This window comes from Hermetia illucens, chromosome 3 (assembly GCF_905115235.1).
Source record: "Hermetia illucens chromosome 3, iHerIll2.2.curated.20191125, whole genome shotgun sequence".
NCBI lineage: Eukaryota > Metazoa > Arthropoda > Insecta > Diptera > Stratiomyidae > Hermetia > Hermetia illucens.
The window spans coordinates 29121441-29141076 of NC_051851.1; the positions used below are offsets into that span (position 1 = coordinate 29121441).

The 19636-nt window shown below is 39.6% G+C and overlaps 1 protein-coding gene across 1 annotated transcript in view; it reads right to left on the reverse strand.

The window, feature by feature from the left end:
* Positions 1 to 255: 255 nt before the first annotated feature.
* LOC119653132 (homeotic protein deformed) overlaps positions 256 to 19636 on the reverse strand; it is an 88602-nt gene continuing 69221 nt past the window's right edge. Inside the window, exons 4-5 of the mRNA XM_038057661.1 lie at positions 8299 to 8624; positions 256 to 1629 (exon numbers count right to left, since the gene is read on the reverse strand). Of these exons, the coding sequence (XP_037913589.1) occupies positions 1354 to 1629; positions 8299 to 8624 (602 nt within the window). The 3' untranslated portion in view covers positions 256 to 1353. The remainder of the gene's footprint in view (positions 1630 to 8298; positions 8625 to 19636) is intronic.

Consider the following 19636-nt stretch of genomic DNA (forward strand, 5'->3'; position numbering starts at 1 on the left):
CCCAAAGTACCTTTAACGCTAAAAAATCTTGCGAATACCGGTTTTACAAAAATTTCAAACAAAATACCTACCTCAACGTAGAAGTTAGTTGTTATCATCTCTATTCTTCTAACAAAAAGAAAAAGAACCAAAAGCTTTGCCAGAAATGTATTCTAATGGACTCCCCCAAAACCAAGAACCAACTCTAAGAAAGGAAAAAGAAACTAAACTTCTTTACAATGAAAATATTCAAACTTTATTGACTATTGGTTTTCCTCCGTACTTAGCTCTTAATTTGTAAATATAACTTGCATTTATATTTATATCTATATTTAAATTATTTGCGTGCTTTCATGGGCCCGCACAATAATTCCGAATGTATGTATTTTTATTTTTTTAATTTTTTAGGTTTTTCATTTATAAACTCGTGTGTTAATTTAAATTTTACACCTTTTTATATAACTCAACATAGGCATACAAGATAATGATTTATTTTCTAGATATTGAGATAAAAATAAGATAATAATAATACTACATATATATCTTACATTATATTGTCTATCAGGTCGGCATTTAACTTACTTATATAACCATGTACATACTTTACAAAACCTTCAGATCTATTTTCGCACCAGCTTCCATAAATTAAACTGCAAACTTGTTTTTGGAAAAGGGTTTGCTTTCAAATAATGAAAGGGGAAAATAGCGATTCAAATAGTATTTTATTCTTTGTCACTGGTGAAAAATAAGGTTTGCAATTTGAAATTAAAATTAGCTATTGATACGGATAAAAATTTCATATCTACAAAAGAGAAAATAATCGTTTCACACACCTTTTCCATTCCCGTTTCCTTATCCCGTGATTCTATCATTCGATGCCTGAATACAACTTGAAGGAGGGGTAGTTCGCTTATATACTAGTTCACTGCATTCTCCGAATTGACTTTGAATCAGGTGGTGTTGCTCCATTAGTTTCATTCAACTTTGAAAGTCATTTCCGTTAAGAAATATTCTTTTTGCAAATTTGCGGTGGATGATTCTTTAACCATTATCAGGAGCTGGGACATTTTATTATGGCACTAATTTCTGGAGACCTTGCTAACCACCCGATTCTGGAAACTAATGTATGGTACAATAAACAAACATAAAGACAAAAAAAAACAAGAATATGCAAATTAACAACTGAGAATTTTATATCTTAAGTTCCTAATTAAAAAATACAAAATCACATCACTACATTTATGTTTTGCTCTCGTTTGTAGTATTTTATCAAGTTAGTTGTGTGTTATTAGATGTACAATTATTTTGTAAAAATTTTATTTGACAAAATTTCAATTGGAAAGTTATTTTTATCTTTTGCTAATCACAAGTCACCTACAACGGCGTTAATCCATAATCCTGCTTAATATTCATCGTAACCATTGTTTGATGGTGCATTCCTTGCATTGACATTGGTCCATTGTTATTTGGTGCTCGATTATTCGTGGCTTGGTGGTGTTGAGACTGCGTTTGCTGTTGAGATTGCTGTGGTTGCGAGGAATATGGTTGACTCAATACCCCAGTTATATCAGCAGCAGCTGGAATGTATGGTGGATTGCCGAGGGATGAATTCACGTCACCCATACTTTCTAAACTATCAGATCGAATGCACTGTAAGGAAGTGAGAGAAAGATGGTTAATCTTTAATAATTTCAAATAAATTTCTTATGGACTAGGTATAAAGCGCGTAATTTTTCAACATCAGTATGAGAATATCTTCTATATAGTACCTTGAGTATCCCAATAAAAGTGCATAATTTAAATTAAAAATAAAATGCGCAATTTTAGAGCGAATTATCTTTATTGGATTGTGCAGGATACATGTTCGGATTAAGCACGGAATAAAACATCAAACAAATCGCCTAAACGGCTCTGATAACAAGCCTTTACCCTCAACAAAGGTGGTTCGGTTTGTGGTTAGTCGCGTAGTACCAAAAAAAAGATATCACACGGATGACATTGGAAGGATATTTGGTTTTGAAATCATTGCTTTAATAAATCTACTGTTTCATGAGGGGTGCTACGTATAATATGGTCCTGCTTGTTCAGAAATACACTGTCCACTTGAAGTCACAAGAACTCCGTTCCTATATTCCTGTGATGAGTGCCATTTACACTCACTACATCTTCAATTTCATTTTCAAAGAAGTAAGGCCCGATCACGCCGTCTGAGCAAAGTCTGTACCAGACAGTTGCGGATGCACTACGACCTTATGAATCAAGTACGGAGGTGAGCCCCAAATTCGCCAATTTTGTTGACGAACCGATTCAGATGAAAATTCACAAAAATTCAACAAGACTGTCAAAAACTTAAAAACTCAAATACTCCTCAAGTAATCATTTGAAAGTGTCTTACTGATGGGCATTCTTCCTCTCACCCTCTGATCCACCATAGCGATTGCCATAATAATAATAATTATTATTATTAGTGGAAGGATCAATGCGCACCTCGAGACCAACAACATTTTGTCCGAGGAGCAGAAGGGCTGCCGAGTTGGGTCAAGGGGTTGCAAAGAGCAACTCATTATCGACTCGGTAGTTGTAGGACAAGCAACTAGAGGCCAAAGAAACCTCTTCAGTTGCTATATCGATTATGCCAAGGATACGGACAACTATGTCCAAATTCCGAATGCATCACCCAAAGTCTGCCGTGGAGCGGATGAACCTGCCTCGTGACATCGGAGGTAGGGGCGTGGTTGACGTGGCGGCACAACATCATCGCCAAGTCGACTCGCTGCGCGCTTATTTTTACAGCAAAGAGCAGGCGAGTCCCTTGCATGCGGCTGTCTGTAAGGCAGACTGTGGACTGACTCCACTTAACTTGAAGGATCGATCTTTCAATCCTCTGAGTGGGGTGAAGTCGGACCAAGAGCGGATCGATGAATGGAAGTCGAAGGCAATGCACGGTAAACACGTGAATTGTCTTTGGCAGCCATTTGTCGATTTGCATTTGTCGAACAGATGGCTGTGTGCTGGGGAGCTCTTTGCTGAGAGGGAGGGGTTCATGTGTGCCATTCAGGATATGGCGTGGTCGCCACCCGAGCTTATAAAAAGCTCATCATGAAAGAACGAGTGGAGAACGACCAGTGCAGAATGTGTGGTTCGGCGTTAGAGACGTTGGACCATCTCATTTCTGGCTGTACTGTTATGGCACCGGTGCAATACATCACCAGGCATAATGCTGCATGTATCCATCAAAACCTTGCATACAAGCATGGGCTGATCACGGGGACATGTCCGGTTTACCGATATGAGTCGCAGGCAGTACTGGATAGTTCTGCTTATAGCATGTATTGGGACCGGCAAGTTCTGACTGATCGCCACACTCTACACAACAAGCCTGACGTACTGTTAGTTGACAAGACGGGTCGCTCCGTGTATATCATTGATGTTGCTATCCCCCATAATAGCAACATTGAACGGAAATACGTGGAGAAGAAGATGAACTATGAGCCATTGGCTCGGGAAATCAAAGAAATTTGGCGTCTCGAGCGGGTGGTTGTAGTTCCCATAATATTGTCAGCTACAGGTATTGTACCTAAATCCCTGACGGCTTCCCTTGATGTCCTGGGACTTTCGCACAGTCTGGTTGAAACCATGCAGAAGTACACCATTCTGCATACGTGCTCGATGTTGCGGGGATACTTGACGGATTCTCCCACTGACCTACCACCGGCCACCACCACCAGTGCCCCTTTAGTTTTTAAGTAGGTAGGATCGTCCGAGCCTAAATGCTTGGCACTTAGTGCTAGTATTAGGTAAAATCCGGCATCTGCCGAGATTGTGATAACTCGGAAATAATAATAATCGTTGGCGCAACAATCCATGTTGGATCAGGGCCTTGAAGTGTGTTAGAGCACTTCATTCAAGACCGTAACGGTACACTAGGAGGCTACTATATGTCGTTCAAAAATATACCGTCCAGTTAAGGCCACAAGAACTCCATTACTATATTCCTGTAATGAGTGCCATTCACAGTCATTACATTTCTAGATTCATCTTCAAAGAAGTAAGGACTGATATCCTTAGCTTCTCTGGGTGACCTCAAAGGAAAATCCACAGAAACCGCCCCCCACGGTATTGGATTGGAGGGGTATCTTACGCATTGGATTATATCCATGCTAAGTACCAGGATAATCCAGTCGGATCTGGGAGGCAACCGCTTGACCAGAGCTGTGAACAGAAACATGCCCCAGGGTGGTACCATCTCACTGGTGCTCTGGTTAATAGTAATGGACGAAATTTTACGAACATTGGACAGCAGCGGAGTGAAGATGGTGGCGTATGCCGATGACTTGGTGATATTAGTATCAGGGATGTTTCTGTCCATTATGGGCGACATTATGGAAGGAGCGTTGCAAAGGGTGTGCCTGTGGGCCGCAAGATGCGGACTCAGCAGAAGCCCAACCAAAACGGTGGTGAATATACAATATTGGTTCTTTCCTCTAATGTTAAGTATCTGGGTGTATTCCTGGATCCAAAGCTAAATTGGAGATTGAACATAAAACTGAGGTTTAGAAGGCCTGCATAGCCTTCTCTGCCTGCAAGAGAACCTTTGCAAGAAATGGGGTTTCTGGATGTACACCGATGTAGTACGGTGGAATGGTGGCAGGCTTTGAGGAAAAAATACAATAGGATGAAGCTTAATAGGATTCAAAGAATCGCATGTGCAGGTGCTACTGCAGTCTGCAGTCCTGCCCGGCAGATGTTCTCAATGCACTCCTGCATCTCCTCCCCCTAGATCGTCACATTAAATACGTTGCAGCGTGCAGTGCCGACAGACTACGTGAGTCCGGATGCTGGGCCGCGAAGTCCTACGGCCACAGCAACATCCTAGATGAGTACCTCGGGAAATCTTTGCATTCCCCACATTCACAAGCTGAACTTCGCGAGAAACTTTGCTGTGGACTTTCCAACCAGGGCAAAGTGGAAGACCGGCGGGGTGTTGCAAGGCTATGACTCCATATTCTTTACCTACGGATCAAAGATTACCTGTGGAATCGGTGCGAGGATTTTCTCGAATACACACAGTGTATCCAATGGTCTCCCAGGTTTCGTCAGTGTATTCCAAGTGGAAGTACGGACGATATTTGGATTTCTGTCAACGGCAGGAGCGAGATTCGAGCCCCAAGCGTAACATAGCCATTCTGATCGACAGCCAAGCGGCCATCAAGGCCTTGTACTCAGCGACGACGTCTTTCAGGCTGGTAAGCAGTGCAGAGATGCGCTGAACCGTCTGGGCGGCACGCCCAATGTCACCCCCTCTGGGTTCCCGGGCATAGGAATATAGAGGGGAATGAGCGGGCTGACGAATTGGCCAGGCGAGGCTCTGCTCTTGGCAGCCCTTCGGTGAATACAGTCGGTGTTTCGCTGGCGGCTGTCGGGGGCCGAGTCTACTTGCACTATCTAGTAGCCGTGGGCCTAAGATGGCGAAGGCGAGCTATGTCAAGTCAAGGAGAATTTGACCCGCTTATAATATAGCCCAATCACGAGAGCCCCTGTGCCAGACGCGTGCAAATGCATTCAAGATTACGGCGGCCTCCACGGGGCACTGGCCCATAAGGGACCATGCCGCCAGTTTCGGCATACCCTACAATTCGCATTGCCGAAGCTACGGAGAAGGAAGGGCAATTCTCTGCGATTGTCCAGCTCCAGCTAGAGTCAGGCTACGGACACTGGGTAAACTGATACTCTGATCAGTTGCATATCAGTTGAAGCACGAGTAGCAGGATTTGGCATTCAAAGATGTTAACGGCATTTTAGATATTTTAGTTATGGTCCAAGTTTTATAGCCAAACTGTAACACAGGTCTAATGGTATTCCTGTGTATATGTTCTTCCCAGGTACCTTTTTCATTTCGGAATCTGGAAGATTTGACTTTTAGTTCTTGAATCTGCAGTTGCAATTATTCAATCTTACGTATTTGCTGCCTCAAGAACTTTATATTCTAGAGAATCTGGAAGAACTTTTACTTTCCAGACTCATTTGCCTCCGAATTTCGTTGTATTCATTATCGTCTTTTCCCAGGTGTGTTTTAAGAAACACGAAACTGTTCGTACTTCAAGGATGTCATGTTTTGTTGGATTGGTGCCGATTTTCTTGTTTGGTTCATACATTTTGCTTTGGTCTCGTTGACCCTTAAACCACCTTCTTTTGCTGTAGACTCCAGACCAAGGTAAGCTGCTTTGGCTTCAGGTATTAACGTGCCGTTACCGTTAACATCAATCGCGGCTTTCATTGGTAGGGTCCCTTTGGGGCTGATGGCAATTTTTCGAATGACAGAGTTATAGGAAAGTCATGGGGTGGGAACGTGAGCATCTACTTTCTTTCTAACCTGGATTTGTGCTGAAGCTCTCTGTTAACTTTCGATGGATTTTGGCCTAGGATTCTGTCTTGCTAATGGTTAGCTTCATCATTCCTACCAGTTTGGGTGGGATTTCAAAACTGAGCATTATTTTTTGTAGCATGTTATGTTCTAAGTCTACGAAGTCTTTAAAAATTTGGTGCAAATCGATGTCAGTTTTCAGGTTTTATTGCGTCTATAAGAAAGGTAAGTTGGTGGAGACGACACAATTGAGAAGAGGATATCCAAGAAGGAAAATACTTTTTAGGTAAGCCAATAAAGTATTTGACGATATGATTGCGATTCTGTAAACAATTCATAATTAGTGCCTCCATAAAGGACTTAATGAGCCAGTCATGTTCACTCAGAAAGGTTAATGTGGTAGTCGTGCACTATGCGCTTTATCGGAGGGACAACTAGCACAAACGGTTGAACATTTATAAATGTATCTTGAATTAAATTTATCGTGGAAGAGTCACCTCCAGGAGCAATATCACAAATTCTGCGGTTTGGGCTGTCAAAAGCTGCCATAGACAAAACATGGAACTTTCGCCACAATGGAAACATATTCATAATAATGAAGTAAAGTAACTATGCATGTATTGTCTGGTGTTGAAGACTAAGCTTTGGTAACAACAGGAAATTGTTAGCTAAACCAAACTTGTATTACCAAAGAATCATGTCTGCCGTGTTTCATTTGGAAGTGAAAGAAAAGGAGTAAGTCAAAAGGCCATCGTACTTTAAAAAAAAATGTTAAATTTATCCGAAAATCGTTTAGTAAATATCTGGCGACTCTGATCCTTGTGAATTATAACATTTCCAGATTCGACTTTAAAGAAAGAGCGAAGTATGCTATAAATACGACGACCATTTTTTTCGTCGTCGTTAGTCGCAGAGATATAGGCTTCAAGAACGACAGTCATGGATGAGAGATTAGGTTCGGAAAAAGAAACCTTTCCTAACCTCATTTCAGGCAGAGATACATATTACTTTGTTGCTGATATCGAACTACCACTCAAGCCCGATCAGCTCAACGAAATGATTCTGATGTGGTTGCCAGTGTAGTTGGAAATTATTGTTAGTGAAAAGACTGACGATTTGGCCTCCCAAGGGTCTGACCCTGTAATGGAGAGATCAAAACGGGCATTCGCTCAAGCCGAATGAGGTAATGTGAACTCCCGTCCGCAGGGAAAAATCTTTGTGAAGATACCTGAGGCTGCTAGAGAAGAAGAGGACCATGAAATTCGTAATGGCGTTCCTAACGGTGCACTGTTCCTTTAAATGTCAGAAACGGAGAAAATCCGAGTTCAAAGGTAGTTACTTCGGAAATATCTTCGTCAACTAGGAGTTTGTATGGTCTTTGCATTGAGGGAACGTCATTAGATTCGTATAAATCTAAGAACATCGCAGACAGGAAATTATCTAAATAGATGGAGACTGTCCATTTTGGACAGAGTCCTTTACGCTTCAGTTTCCCCATTTTTTAGCTTAAATTTAACAAGGTTTTATGAGTGATATGTTGGCGAGGGGACCCACCTATTTGGTCACCACAAAGAACATACACATATGTACTTTTGAGAGAAGTTTGACTATACTATATACAGGAAGGCAACAGGGATGGGCAAGCATTTTTGGGGTTAATTAGACTGCAACTTCACTAAGTATCAACTTTTAATTCTAATATCTGGGATGATTTTTTTAGCCCCAGCATAGTTTTCATCGTGACGCAAAATTGTATCTACTGTAATACTTAGATGTCGACTCGATTAAATGATTTTATAGCAAAGGTAGAAAGTATCAAAGAATATCTAGTATTTCTATCTAGCTGATATCACTAGTATCCAATGGAAAAGTAATTGTTCAGTATTATTGTAAGCATTTGAGATACTTTGTGGAGCAATGGAATGTTTAATAAAAATCAAAACTATTTTCCTTACCTCATTTTGCACAGCCTGTTTCTTACTATTACTAGTCCTTTTTGGTTTTTTCGACGCTGCAGTATTATTAGGATCATTGCCATTTTTCTTTCGTACATTCTTTGTATTTGGCAATTTATTATCTTTTTTCCACTTCATTCGACGATTTTGAAACCAAATTTTTATTTGTCGCTCAGATAAAACCAACGTGTGAGCAATTTCAATACGACGTCGACGTGTCAGATAACGATTGTAATGAAATTCCTTTTCTAATTCTAAAATTTGATGGCGGGTATAGGCAGTACGTTGTCTTTTTGGTTCCATACCAGGTTGATATTGACCATGGGCTGTAATGAGGAAACAAAAAAAAATGAAAGTTCGTATGTATGTATGAGCAGATTAAAACAGTAGTCGGATGAACATAGTTGGTTTGGTTAAGTTCAGTTAATATAAATTCGAAGATTTATGTTTTTGGCAAAGCAATGGTCTCGTTCTCGGAAATGCCCATCCGTAAATTAAAAAAAAAAAATTAGAATGATGTTTCTATATGAAGGGCTAACATATTTTTCGAATAGATAGATACAGTTCCGATATTTACATAAATAAAAGAGGAAGGGCGCAAAAGTGGGCCATGATACTAGAAAGTTTGGAGCAAATTCCAATATTATTAGCGAAACTGTAGGTGTAGTATGTCAATCCTACTTTGCTGGTCTAAATTACAGTTAAGTCAATAGTCTGACATATTCAAATCTATATTTATTCGACAAAGATTATAGGAACTAGCTCAACCCTATAAAAAATTGGAGGGAAGTCATTCTGCAGAGTTTGAATCATAGCAAAAAACCCAACCTTTCATGACTGAAGCACCAAGCTTCTAACTTCTGACCTGTTTTGGAATCAAAGTCGGTATAAAACAACAGCGATGAAAGATACAAATTATTTAAAATTACATATATGTATGTATATATGTGAAAAATTCGTGTTTCCATTCCTGGATTGAGGCTTACAATTCGTGGGAAAAAAAATCATGGGAAAACCCAAATCAAATCATATCTACATTAGATTTGTGTAAAAAAAAACATCCTCAAATGAAATTCACCAATCGAAATGAAATGGAAAGGTAAAATAAATGATAAAAAATATATCCGAGTGTAGAAAGAAAATGTCAGTTTGGTAAAGCATAACCGTACAATAAAAAACGAACGAATGAACGAACTTGACATGAATCGATGGAAAAATCACTCAGGCTGAATGAACTGTCAACGAATTGAAAAGTCCATTAATTTTTCTCCTGTTTTTCTTTTATTTCATTTCTCGCTTCTTTCATACATACAGAATGAAAGACATCTACCCATACCAATCTCGTATTGGCTTGCTTGCTATCAACTTTCCCGGGAAGAAAAATCGTTTTTCAAAATGCCTGACTGTGCCGTGTCAGTGCGCTATGATTATTGTGTAACAAAACGAAATGTTGGCAAATAGAAAATATACTTGCTAATGTCCTGAATGTCTAAGCTGAAATGTGAGGATGGATTTCGATCGACAGATATTTTATTGAATGAGAGTAATGAATTTGAAGTGAAGCTGGAATGAGAGGCAAAGGGAGGGTGCATGTAGAGTGAGCCATAAAAAGAGATGTTATTCGGGTAGAGTTTAGGAGTAGGTTGACAACTTTCAAATACAGAATATTTTGCCGATTTACAGATTCTCTGTACAATATACGAGTTTCGAATAACTCCAGTAGGAATCGTTGAAAAACAGGCTGATTTAAAGAAAGTCGATTGATGAAGATACTTTCTTAAACGCGTATTTTTACCGGAATCTGAATAAAAATATAGTAGCTTTGAAGAAGTCCTTTGGCTGGTCATATATGGTTGTTATATGGACGGTGTAGAAGGGGATGGGGGGATTTCGTGGATAATATGTGACAACCACAGTTCTGGTCCATTTTCATCCTAAAGTATTAGATACATTTTCAGTTGTTTTTTGTGTACCAAAGTATAATATTTGCAAGAGTTTCGAAATATGTCGAATTCGAAGCAATCGAACTGGGAAAAGTTTTACAGCTTGACAGTCGCTATTCTACGACTCACCGCCGCTAATCTACATTTTTCTTCGACATTGGATAAATTGATAGCTGATTCATTTACAAATACAAGTCTGTTAACACACGTTAACCCTTTGGCAAAGTTTACCTAATCCCAGAGCTTCTTTCGTTCTGTTCACAAGCGGGGTTGGCTTATCGTAGTAGGTTGCGCCATTTTGTTCTGTCATTTTGTCTGATCAGGATGCAGTCACGAGGTTTTTAAATGGCCATCCAGCGCATCAAGCCATCGTAGTTTCGACCGGTCTTTTGGTCCTTTAGCATCGAATTCGATAATCAGACCAATTTCGCCAAGTTAATTCTAGTTAGCGCGAACTATGTAACCATATCATCGAAGACGCCTCCCACACAATTTTTTCATGACCGGTGCAACCCCATATTTATCGCAGATATCCTTATTTCGGATGTGATTAAGGCAAGTTACGCCACTGGCCCAAAACAACATTTTCGTCTCCATTACCGCGAGAGACTATTCATTGTCTTTTATAGTCAGCCAACACTCAGAACCATAGAAGGTGACAGAGCGAACGACACTGCGGGAAATTTTCGACTTGAGACGTTGTTGATATGTCGATCATCAGTTTTGGAACGACATTTCATTCAGATCACGCTAATGAATGAAGCAATTCCATAAAGCAGTTCACCATTGGCTGACAGCATTGCTTCGAGATATTTAAATCGCTCAGTTCTATTTCATGGAGGTCGATCGACGAAAATTGAGTTTTATTCATATTCAATCTGAGACTGTGTTGCATGAGGTGATCATTCCATTTTTAGATTCCACTGCTTGAGAGCATCATCTACATAAAGCAATGTATCGGGCGCTGGAAGCTGGTTGTCCCGTGTGGCAGTAGTGTTCATAACAAGAACAAAAAGGATTGGTGAGAGGGCGTCCCTTGATGAGCATCGACAAAGAAACGAAGCGGTTTTGACATAACCGTTAGGATTTTTTTTCGAATGGCGGTAGAGTAATTTAACTCAGCGCATGAGTTTGTTCGAGAAACGCTTCAAATACAATGTTTGAAAAACGCGTTCTTTGAAAATACTGGGACCGGACTTCTTTCGAGATTCAACCAAATTCACGGTTGGGTGAGAACGAGTTAATATCAAAACAAAACACAAAGATTAATTTTGATTAGTTTTATTGCCCGCACAAAGCAGGATGAGAAGAAAAAAGAAGATGGAAACGAAAACGAGAACGAGAAAACAGTCAACAACGAATTGCGCGTGAAAGATGATGATAAACGTCAAGCGGAAATGTAGAAAAAGAACCGCTGTAAAATGTCCTGGTGAATTGTCGCTTGAAATCCATTTTGACTTTGATGAGAAGCGGGAGATTTGAACAGAGTTCGTTTGGTTAAAAGGCTTCTCTCGGTCCAAAAATGCAATGTAAAGGGGGCCATGTTTTTCACGTGTATTGTGTCACTAGTTCCGCAATTGTTGGCAAACTCAGCTTGATTTACGATTATTTAAACAATTTCGCGAATACGGTTGTCAAGAATGTGTTTAAAAATCTTCATGGTATGGGATAGCTACCGCATTGGATGGTAATTTGAACATTCTGTTGGACTACCTTCCTTTTTCTGAATTGGAACGGTCGTGCTTTTTGCCAGTCAGATTGAAGAATTAACCGAGACTCAGTGTTGGGTCGTAGCTCTTTGCTTTCTACAGCTCAGATGCCCTGGTCCTGTTGCTTTCTTTGATGATAGTCCGGTTGCTTTCCCCGAATTTTTTGACGGAATTGCTCCAAATGTCGACAGTGCTTATGCAAGTGGAGGATGAACAAATTCTTCCATTGAAATCCGCGAATATTGTTGGCATCTATCAATCGCGGCTCGTCGGTCGGTATTCAAAGTACCGTTCTTGTCATTAACGCAACATAATTGTCCAATATTCTGTGTACGTTGGTATCGGTTTATGACAAGTCGATACAGATCTGTCTCGCCATCTCGCCAGATTTTTGTAATGGGCCGCTCGAGTGACAGCGATTGCTTTCTTTGCTTTCCGGCTGACATTCTTATAAATTTGCCAATTAGCTAAACTTATGGTAGAGGCGTTTTTATTTCACGAACCATTATCTCGTATCATATCTCAGTTGGCTTGGCGAATCCGATGGCTGTGTAGGCCACTTTGTAGATGTTTCCACATTGGTAATTAATAGTAATCGCTTAAGGGGGCCATCCCGTGTGCCGGATCCACGAAATGGAATTTTTTTTTTTGGCATCAATTATGTCTACATATAGTGTAGAATATAGAGGCAAAGTGATTTTTCGATACTCGAAGTCATTCAGATTTATGTCGATCGCCGTAACAATGCTCGTATTTATCGGTCCGAATGATGTTCGAATGACTTCACTAAAAGGAGGAGAATTGAAGCCAAGGCTGTATATGTGTTTCTTCAAAAAACCTAAGATTTATGGACTACGTACAGCAGATTAGGTTTTAGGTTTTATGGCTAAAATTCTACCAGAGTGAAATTATGCGGTGTTTCCAACGATTAATTAATTGAAATAATAAAACTTGTTGTTTCTTTTTCGTTGGTGTGGGTATTTATTCTTGCAAATACCGATATTTCGGGAACCACTTGTTCCCTTCATCAGTGCAAACAAGTGCAAACAAGTAACTTGTTTGCACTGATGAAGGGAACAAGTGGTTCCCGAAATATCGGTATTTGCAAGAATAAATACCCACACCAACGAAAAAGAAACAACAAGTTTTATTATTTCAATTAAAATTCCACTTTTTAAATGGGTTTTTCTCGAAACTGCATATTGAAAATCGGCTGCCACCATAGCCCAAAATCTATACAACGAAATTCTTTGAAATATTCACGACTTATTCAGAACATATTTCTAGGGTCCGCAAACTAGGATAATTGCGATTCATTTAGTAGTTTTTTTTATTCATTGAAGAAACCGTGAAAAAATACCAAAATTCACAAAAAAAAAGTTTAAGACGGTACCAAAAATTTCGCTTTTAATATTTTTTAATAATCCTAGTTTGCGGACTGTAGTTAAGTCTGTATGTTAAAATGCCGTTTACTTTCTTTCTTTAAGATGATCGTAGCGTCCTCTAGTGTGGCAGTAGAAAGTCACCTTTTTTTGGAGATGGGTGTATAAATTGTTCTGTATTTCAATAACGAACTACGCGATCGGGCTGGCAAAATTACTATGCACGCTCAAGATATTAATAAATCTATGCCCGAAAATTCGTATTCGTATCTTTATCCAGTTCTTCACAAAAAATTCTAAACAAAGCGAAAAAACGGCCTTCACATGGGATGACCCCTTAAGTGAGATAATTTCCTCTTTTTTCTCACGAAATCGCCACCATTTAATGCGCAGCGGGCCAATGCGTTCCTCAAGCTGTTTTATCCGTGGATTGATTCGGAAGATAGCAACCAATGGCCAATGTTGAGATGCGATGGTCCCATAGGGAACGGTTTTGCAGTCAATGACGGTGATAAAATGCCTTCATTTTATAAGGATATAGGTAATTTGTGCTTTACCGATCCTAGAAATGTAGGAAGATGAGACAATCGCTTGAGAAACGTGGATTTACAAGTATAAGAGTATAAGACAATGAGTGTCGGCAAAATCTATGCGTAATGAGGGCGGCGAGCGTATCCATCCTCACCCCATGACACCTGTTGTTGTCTGCCTTTCCACTCACATGACTGTAAAGGTCGCCCGCAGCCGAGTCTCGAGAAATTGCCAGAAGGTATCTTTCTCGACAGTAGGTCGACCTGTCTATGGTGCGTATGCGATGAAAAAGTGAATAGGACGATCAGCTGATATAATGGCATCAGCCGGTCATCAAATCGCTGGATTTCTTTAATGACATTACGGAAATCCTCAGAGAATGCAATTCCAACACGCTTCCAAAATAGAGAAGTCTATAGCCTTTTTTACCGCGTTTGCGTTCTATGGGCACAAATATCAATGCGCCTCTTTCAAAGGCCTCTTGCAAGTTACTCCGCCTTTTCATTAAGAGTTCCAATATTTAGCGTCCAGACACGCATTTGGATTGCTCGGACAAATTTACTTATATCAAGAACGCTTGTCAATTTCTAGTCAGGATCAGGGCCTTTCCTGCACCGTCTACTGAGGTGAATGCCCTAGCATTTCTCCGAAGCTTAGGATCTCCCAAAACGATCATTTTCTTTTGCACGACATTGGATGCATTTGCTTGGTTAGCTTGCCGCGGGAGCTGTCACTAACGGAGGTATTCAGGATAGTGAAAGTTCCCCCTTTGGAGTAGGTGATATTTTATTACTGCAAATTTCGGTGCGGAACTCAACGAACTGAAGGGACCCCTGAAGATCGGGATGATTTTCGCACAACATATGATCAATATATTCGCCGTTCGTACTCGTTTCAGTTTTCACAATTAATGGGAAATTATATACTTCTCACATCATTCCCCACCTATCAATAAAGGTATGTCAAGGGTTTTTGCTCTGGGTTTTTATGAAAATCAATGTAGGTTAGCAAAATTCAACTTTGGTGATCTCTTATCTAAAAGGGGTCGCAACCCTGTAGAATATTCATAAAAAAAAGGTTTTCCTTTAGAATGAAGAAAAAGGTTTACTTATAAACCCATTTTTCGTTCTGGATTCCAGGTCGCTTTCCAAGGACAATGGGGTGCGTACTCGAAAAGTACCACATTATTGAAGTAAATTTAAAAAATTTAAAAAACAGGCGGTTATTAATTTTATTTGGCCAGGTATTTGGATGGAGGGTATTCATATACCGGCAACACCACGAATTTTCACATTTGTCGTAGTCTCTGAGAATAATTCCTTGAAATCACTCACCAATTAGCAACTAGAACTTGTTTTGGTTTCATTTGATATCTCACAAGTCTATTTTCGATGAAAAAGTGTGTGCAAACCTCCCTTAAACTCACCCTTCAATAATGTCATTTAATGTTTTCGGTGGGTTGACGGTTCAAACCCTTTTTACCAGACTTCCTATCAATATGTACAATCGTTTCTCAGAAAAGTGCGTGTGACAGACAGGCTAGAGTGAGGCATTGGATCGATTTTAAACCAATAAGGCGGCAAGGAATGAATTGAATGAAATTTTTGGCTGAGGATCATTTAGTAAGAATTCCTTAGAACTTTTCCACTATTGGTCGCCCTTATCAACAGAAGTTTCTGAAGCCATGAAACCAATTTAGTAGATTGTTGATTTGTGAGTCCTTAAACTTTTGTCTTGAAGCCAACACTAGGTGATACAACAAAGAGTTTTCTTTGACAGAGGAAGCAAAAGAGGGATAAAGTCGATACGGAGAAAAGTGAGGAATATTTGGATAAACAAAGATTAATAGTGAAAATTTCGCAGCGTCAAATTTTTCATTTTTTCATGCCTATTCGAATAACAAAAAGCGGTATAACAAGAACAGATTTTGTGGACTACATCAACGCAGAAGCCGCACTTTAGTTTGGCGATGAAAGCATTGGGTACTTTGATTAGTGCCGAAATGGGCCTCATTGATAAATGCTTCGAATATAAGTGCCAAGAAGAACAGACGTTATAGAATGGAACAAAAATTCAATTTTCCTCTTCTCAAAACAATTCTTCAAGAGAAATATGCGGTACGTACTCATCCAAGCTAGCTATGGTATCAGCAATTTCATGCGCTGTCAAAGTTGGTTCTTCGGAAAGAATAACAAGTGGATCCCTTCCATGCTAATGCAACTACGTTAAAATTTCAACAAACCAAACCAGTACTTTTGAAGGAACAGATTTCCTTAGCACATATTTGGTATAAGCAGCGCAGAAGGTGGAATCGAATTCAATGTCGCTCGGTCCATTAGTAGCGCTAAGTCCATTTTCTCTATTTAGTTGAAAATCTGAAAATGTAGAAATCTCAACACCAACAATCAAGCTGTGATGTGTTACCTACGCGCTGCTTCATGGGAGCAGCATATGGAAAGTGGTCACTACTTTTACCACTTCACCTTGTGTCAGATACCAGTAAATGCATTTATTAGAAGCCGAAAGTGGCAGCGAAAACATTACAAATTGAGAAAGGATGACAAATTTCCTGCAGGCTCAAAATGGAGAACGAGTGGGTCGCCGTGACATTATATGCGCAGCACTGTACAGAAAGAGTGCAAGCTTTTCAGAAAATTTGACATAGTTAGAATCGCTAACAATGGCGTAGGCATGGCTAACACAAAATGTCCTACTTAGGAGATTGTAGCAGATATATTATAGTCATCCAGTTTGCTTGCACGTTATTTGCAAGTGGTATATGTGGATCCATTTTCATGCGCAAGTAAGAAATCAGGTAGGCCACAGAAAGTAGTAGTCCCTGTCAAAGGTTCATATAAGAATAACTATAGATAAGTGAACACTACACTTCTAATATATGACGCAAGAGTCACCCCACTAGCAGTTAGAAGAATGAACCCGAATGTAAAGCAGAAAGGAATCAGTATCGAAGGACTACAAGTCGCAACTAAGAGAAACAACAGCTTACAGCCAAGCTGGATCAGTTTCTGATCCAGTTCCAAACGTATTTGATTATATACCGTCTACCAAGTGAAAAAATGCCAGAAATAAACAGTAATGGAGTTATCTGATGAGAAATAATGAAGAGAATAATAGATGAGAGCACTAGGCTTAAATATTAACAAGTCGGGAAACTGGAAGCTGGACGCTTCAGGTACGAAAGGTTTTGTGTATTTCTTAGTACGTAGCACGTAATATATCCATATATTATGTGAAAGTATCCACTTTCGGGTGATATTGACATTCATAGTCTTCAATTTTCAAAGAAGCAACAAATTTGAGGTATGATAACTTTGTTAGTAATAGTGCGATTTCCACCAAACTTGGTAAGATCATGCTCTATATTATAGCCTATATCACAGCAATTTCATGGTACTAGGATGAACTTAAGGGGGGTTTCTAACCAATTACAAAAAATTGTAGTAATATACTATTATTAACTTTATTTAAACAGATATCGGCATGGAAGGTATTTCGGAGCCCAGGCACCATATAGTGGCAGCCTCCTGATTTTTTTCAGACTTTTCGGTTTGGTAGTTTCTGAGAATGGCCCCCTTAAAGAAGTGATCACTATCAACCCCCCGCGCTCCCACCCTTCCAACGAATGTCAAAACTAAGAACTAAGGCTTTGAAAAGTACTAATCGAGACCCCACATGACTATATTTGATGGACAAAAATTGTACACCCCCCTTTTGCATGTATGAGGACCCCCCTTAAATTCGTAAAAGGATGTAATTCACTGTATGCGTGAGCGTTCACAGTTCCCACCTTTCTAGCAAATTTGGTGTCAATCGCTATAACCGTCTCCGAGAAAAATGCGTCAGACGGACAGACAGACAGACAGACAGACGGACAGACAGACAGACAGTAATAAGGTTTTGTGTTTACACAAAACCTTAAAAAGCCATAACGTGAAAGGCACGACTCAAATTATATTAGATGTATCCAAAATCCTACAACTGGCCGTTCAACATATATAGAACACAAATATTACATATCAGCATCAGAGAAAAGAGGACTGCATTAATTAGTCACTAGTACGTCATCTAGAAGTTAAGCTACGCGATGAATAGACTAGCTTCAGAGAGGGAGCAATATGTATCTCTATTGATTCATCATCTTTGTAGACTTTGGGAATGGGTTCGAAAAACCCAGGTCCGAGGCGATGTAGAAACAGGATCTCAAGGAAAATATAATGCTTCATTCAAGACCTCTACAAAATTAGGATTTTAATTTAATTTATCACTTTATTTAGACGTTCACTACTGTCTTCCATTTGCCGGGAAGATATGGAATCCGTGTGTGGCATAATGATGGCATGCTACTACGTAGGTAGAAGGTCATGCAAAGCTGTAAGTTGGGTCGAGTACGAATAGCCAAAAACCTGTGCGCATTAAAATCAATTCGAGACAGCTAGCGCAAGCGGCAAACGGCATTCTCATCCCAGCTAGTTGGGCAGTACCATAACCGAAAGTGATAGAATTGAGGAAACTCAAAACTGTTCAGAAATTCTCCAAGTTGTGAGAAATAAGAAGCCTTGAGTATTCATTTTATTGAAGTCAATTCTCTTCTACGGAGGTAAGACATATATGTAAGTCTCCTGTTCACTCCTTTGTTCCTGCTTTCTTTTTTATTTTATTTATATAATAGTAATAATTGGCGCAACAATCCATATTGGATCAGGACCTTAAAGTGTCTTAGAGCACTTCATTCAAGACCGTAACGGTACACAACAGCACACTGAAAGAAGCAATGTGGTCAGCATTGTGCTCGCCCGAGATTATTACCCTGATTTGACTCAGGTACTCATTCACAGCTGAGTCGAGTGCTATCCGACATCCAGTCACGATAACAAATCCCTTTGCCACCAGTGAGATTTGAACCGCGACCTTCCGCTACGACAACCCAGCGCTCTAACCACTTGAGCCATCCGGACACTGGGACTATGTTTAACTTTAATTATCACCACACTGAACGATGTCCAAACGATAATCCTACAATATAGTGACAAGCACAATGACGAACACAAATATCCATGACGATCAGGGTTCGAATCCGGACCAACGAAATCCAGAGATTAATGATCAACCACCTCAACTAGGCGTGATTTATGAAAAAGAATATGACAAATAGGCAGTCAGCATTCGCCAATATTTGCTAAAGAACCATAATTCAGCCAAGGTGAAACTCAAACCAGGAGTTATGGGAGGAAATAAATCATAATCATATGAATAAAAGGCAAAAATAGAATAGAATTCACTGTAATGGTCAATGAACAGAACATAACTGGTAACAGGAAGGCAAACAAAATGTTCCCGCGTATACCGCACAATTACACAATTTGGCATATTAATACTATAAGGAAATACAGTAAAAAATTCTTCGAACGTTATCATCCCCAAAATTCTAAACTATGCCTAAGTATAAATGAGCAACAACTGCCACTTTCAAGCCTTGAACTTCATTGCATTTAACTCAATTCCTGCTGTTATCACCTTTGTGAGGCGACATATTTCCGTCCTTCCAATTTGTACAGTTCTTGATAAATGAAGAAAAATTTATCATCAACGGACAATTCGTTTCATTTTCAAATTAAGCTAGACAAACTTCACATTTCTTCCTGCAATTACCAATGCTATCCTTCAAAATACCTTCCTCCTAAAGCAACACAACTCTTTCAAAGAAGAGAGACAAATACTCAAAAAACTTTGTGGAAAATTAAAATTAAGTCCG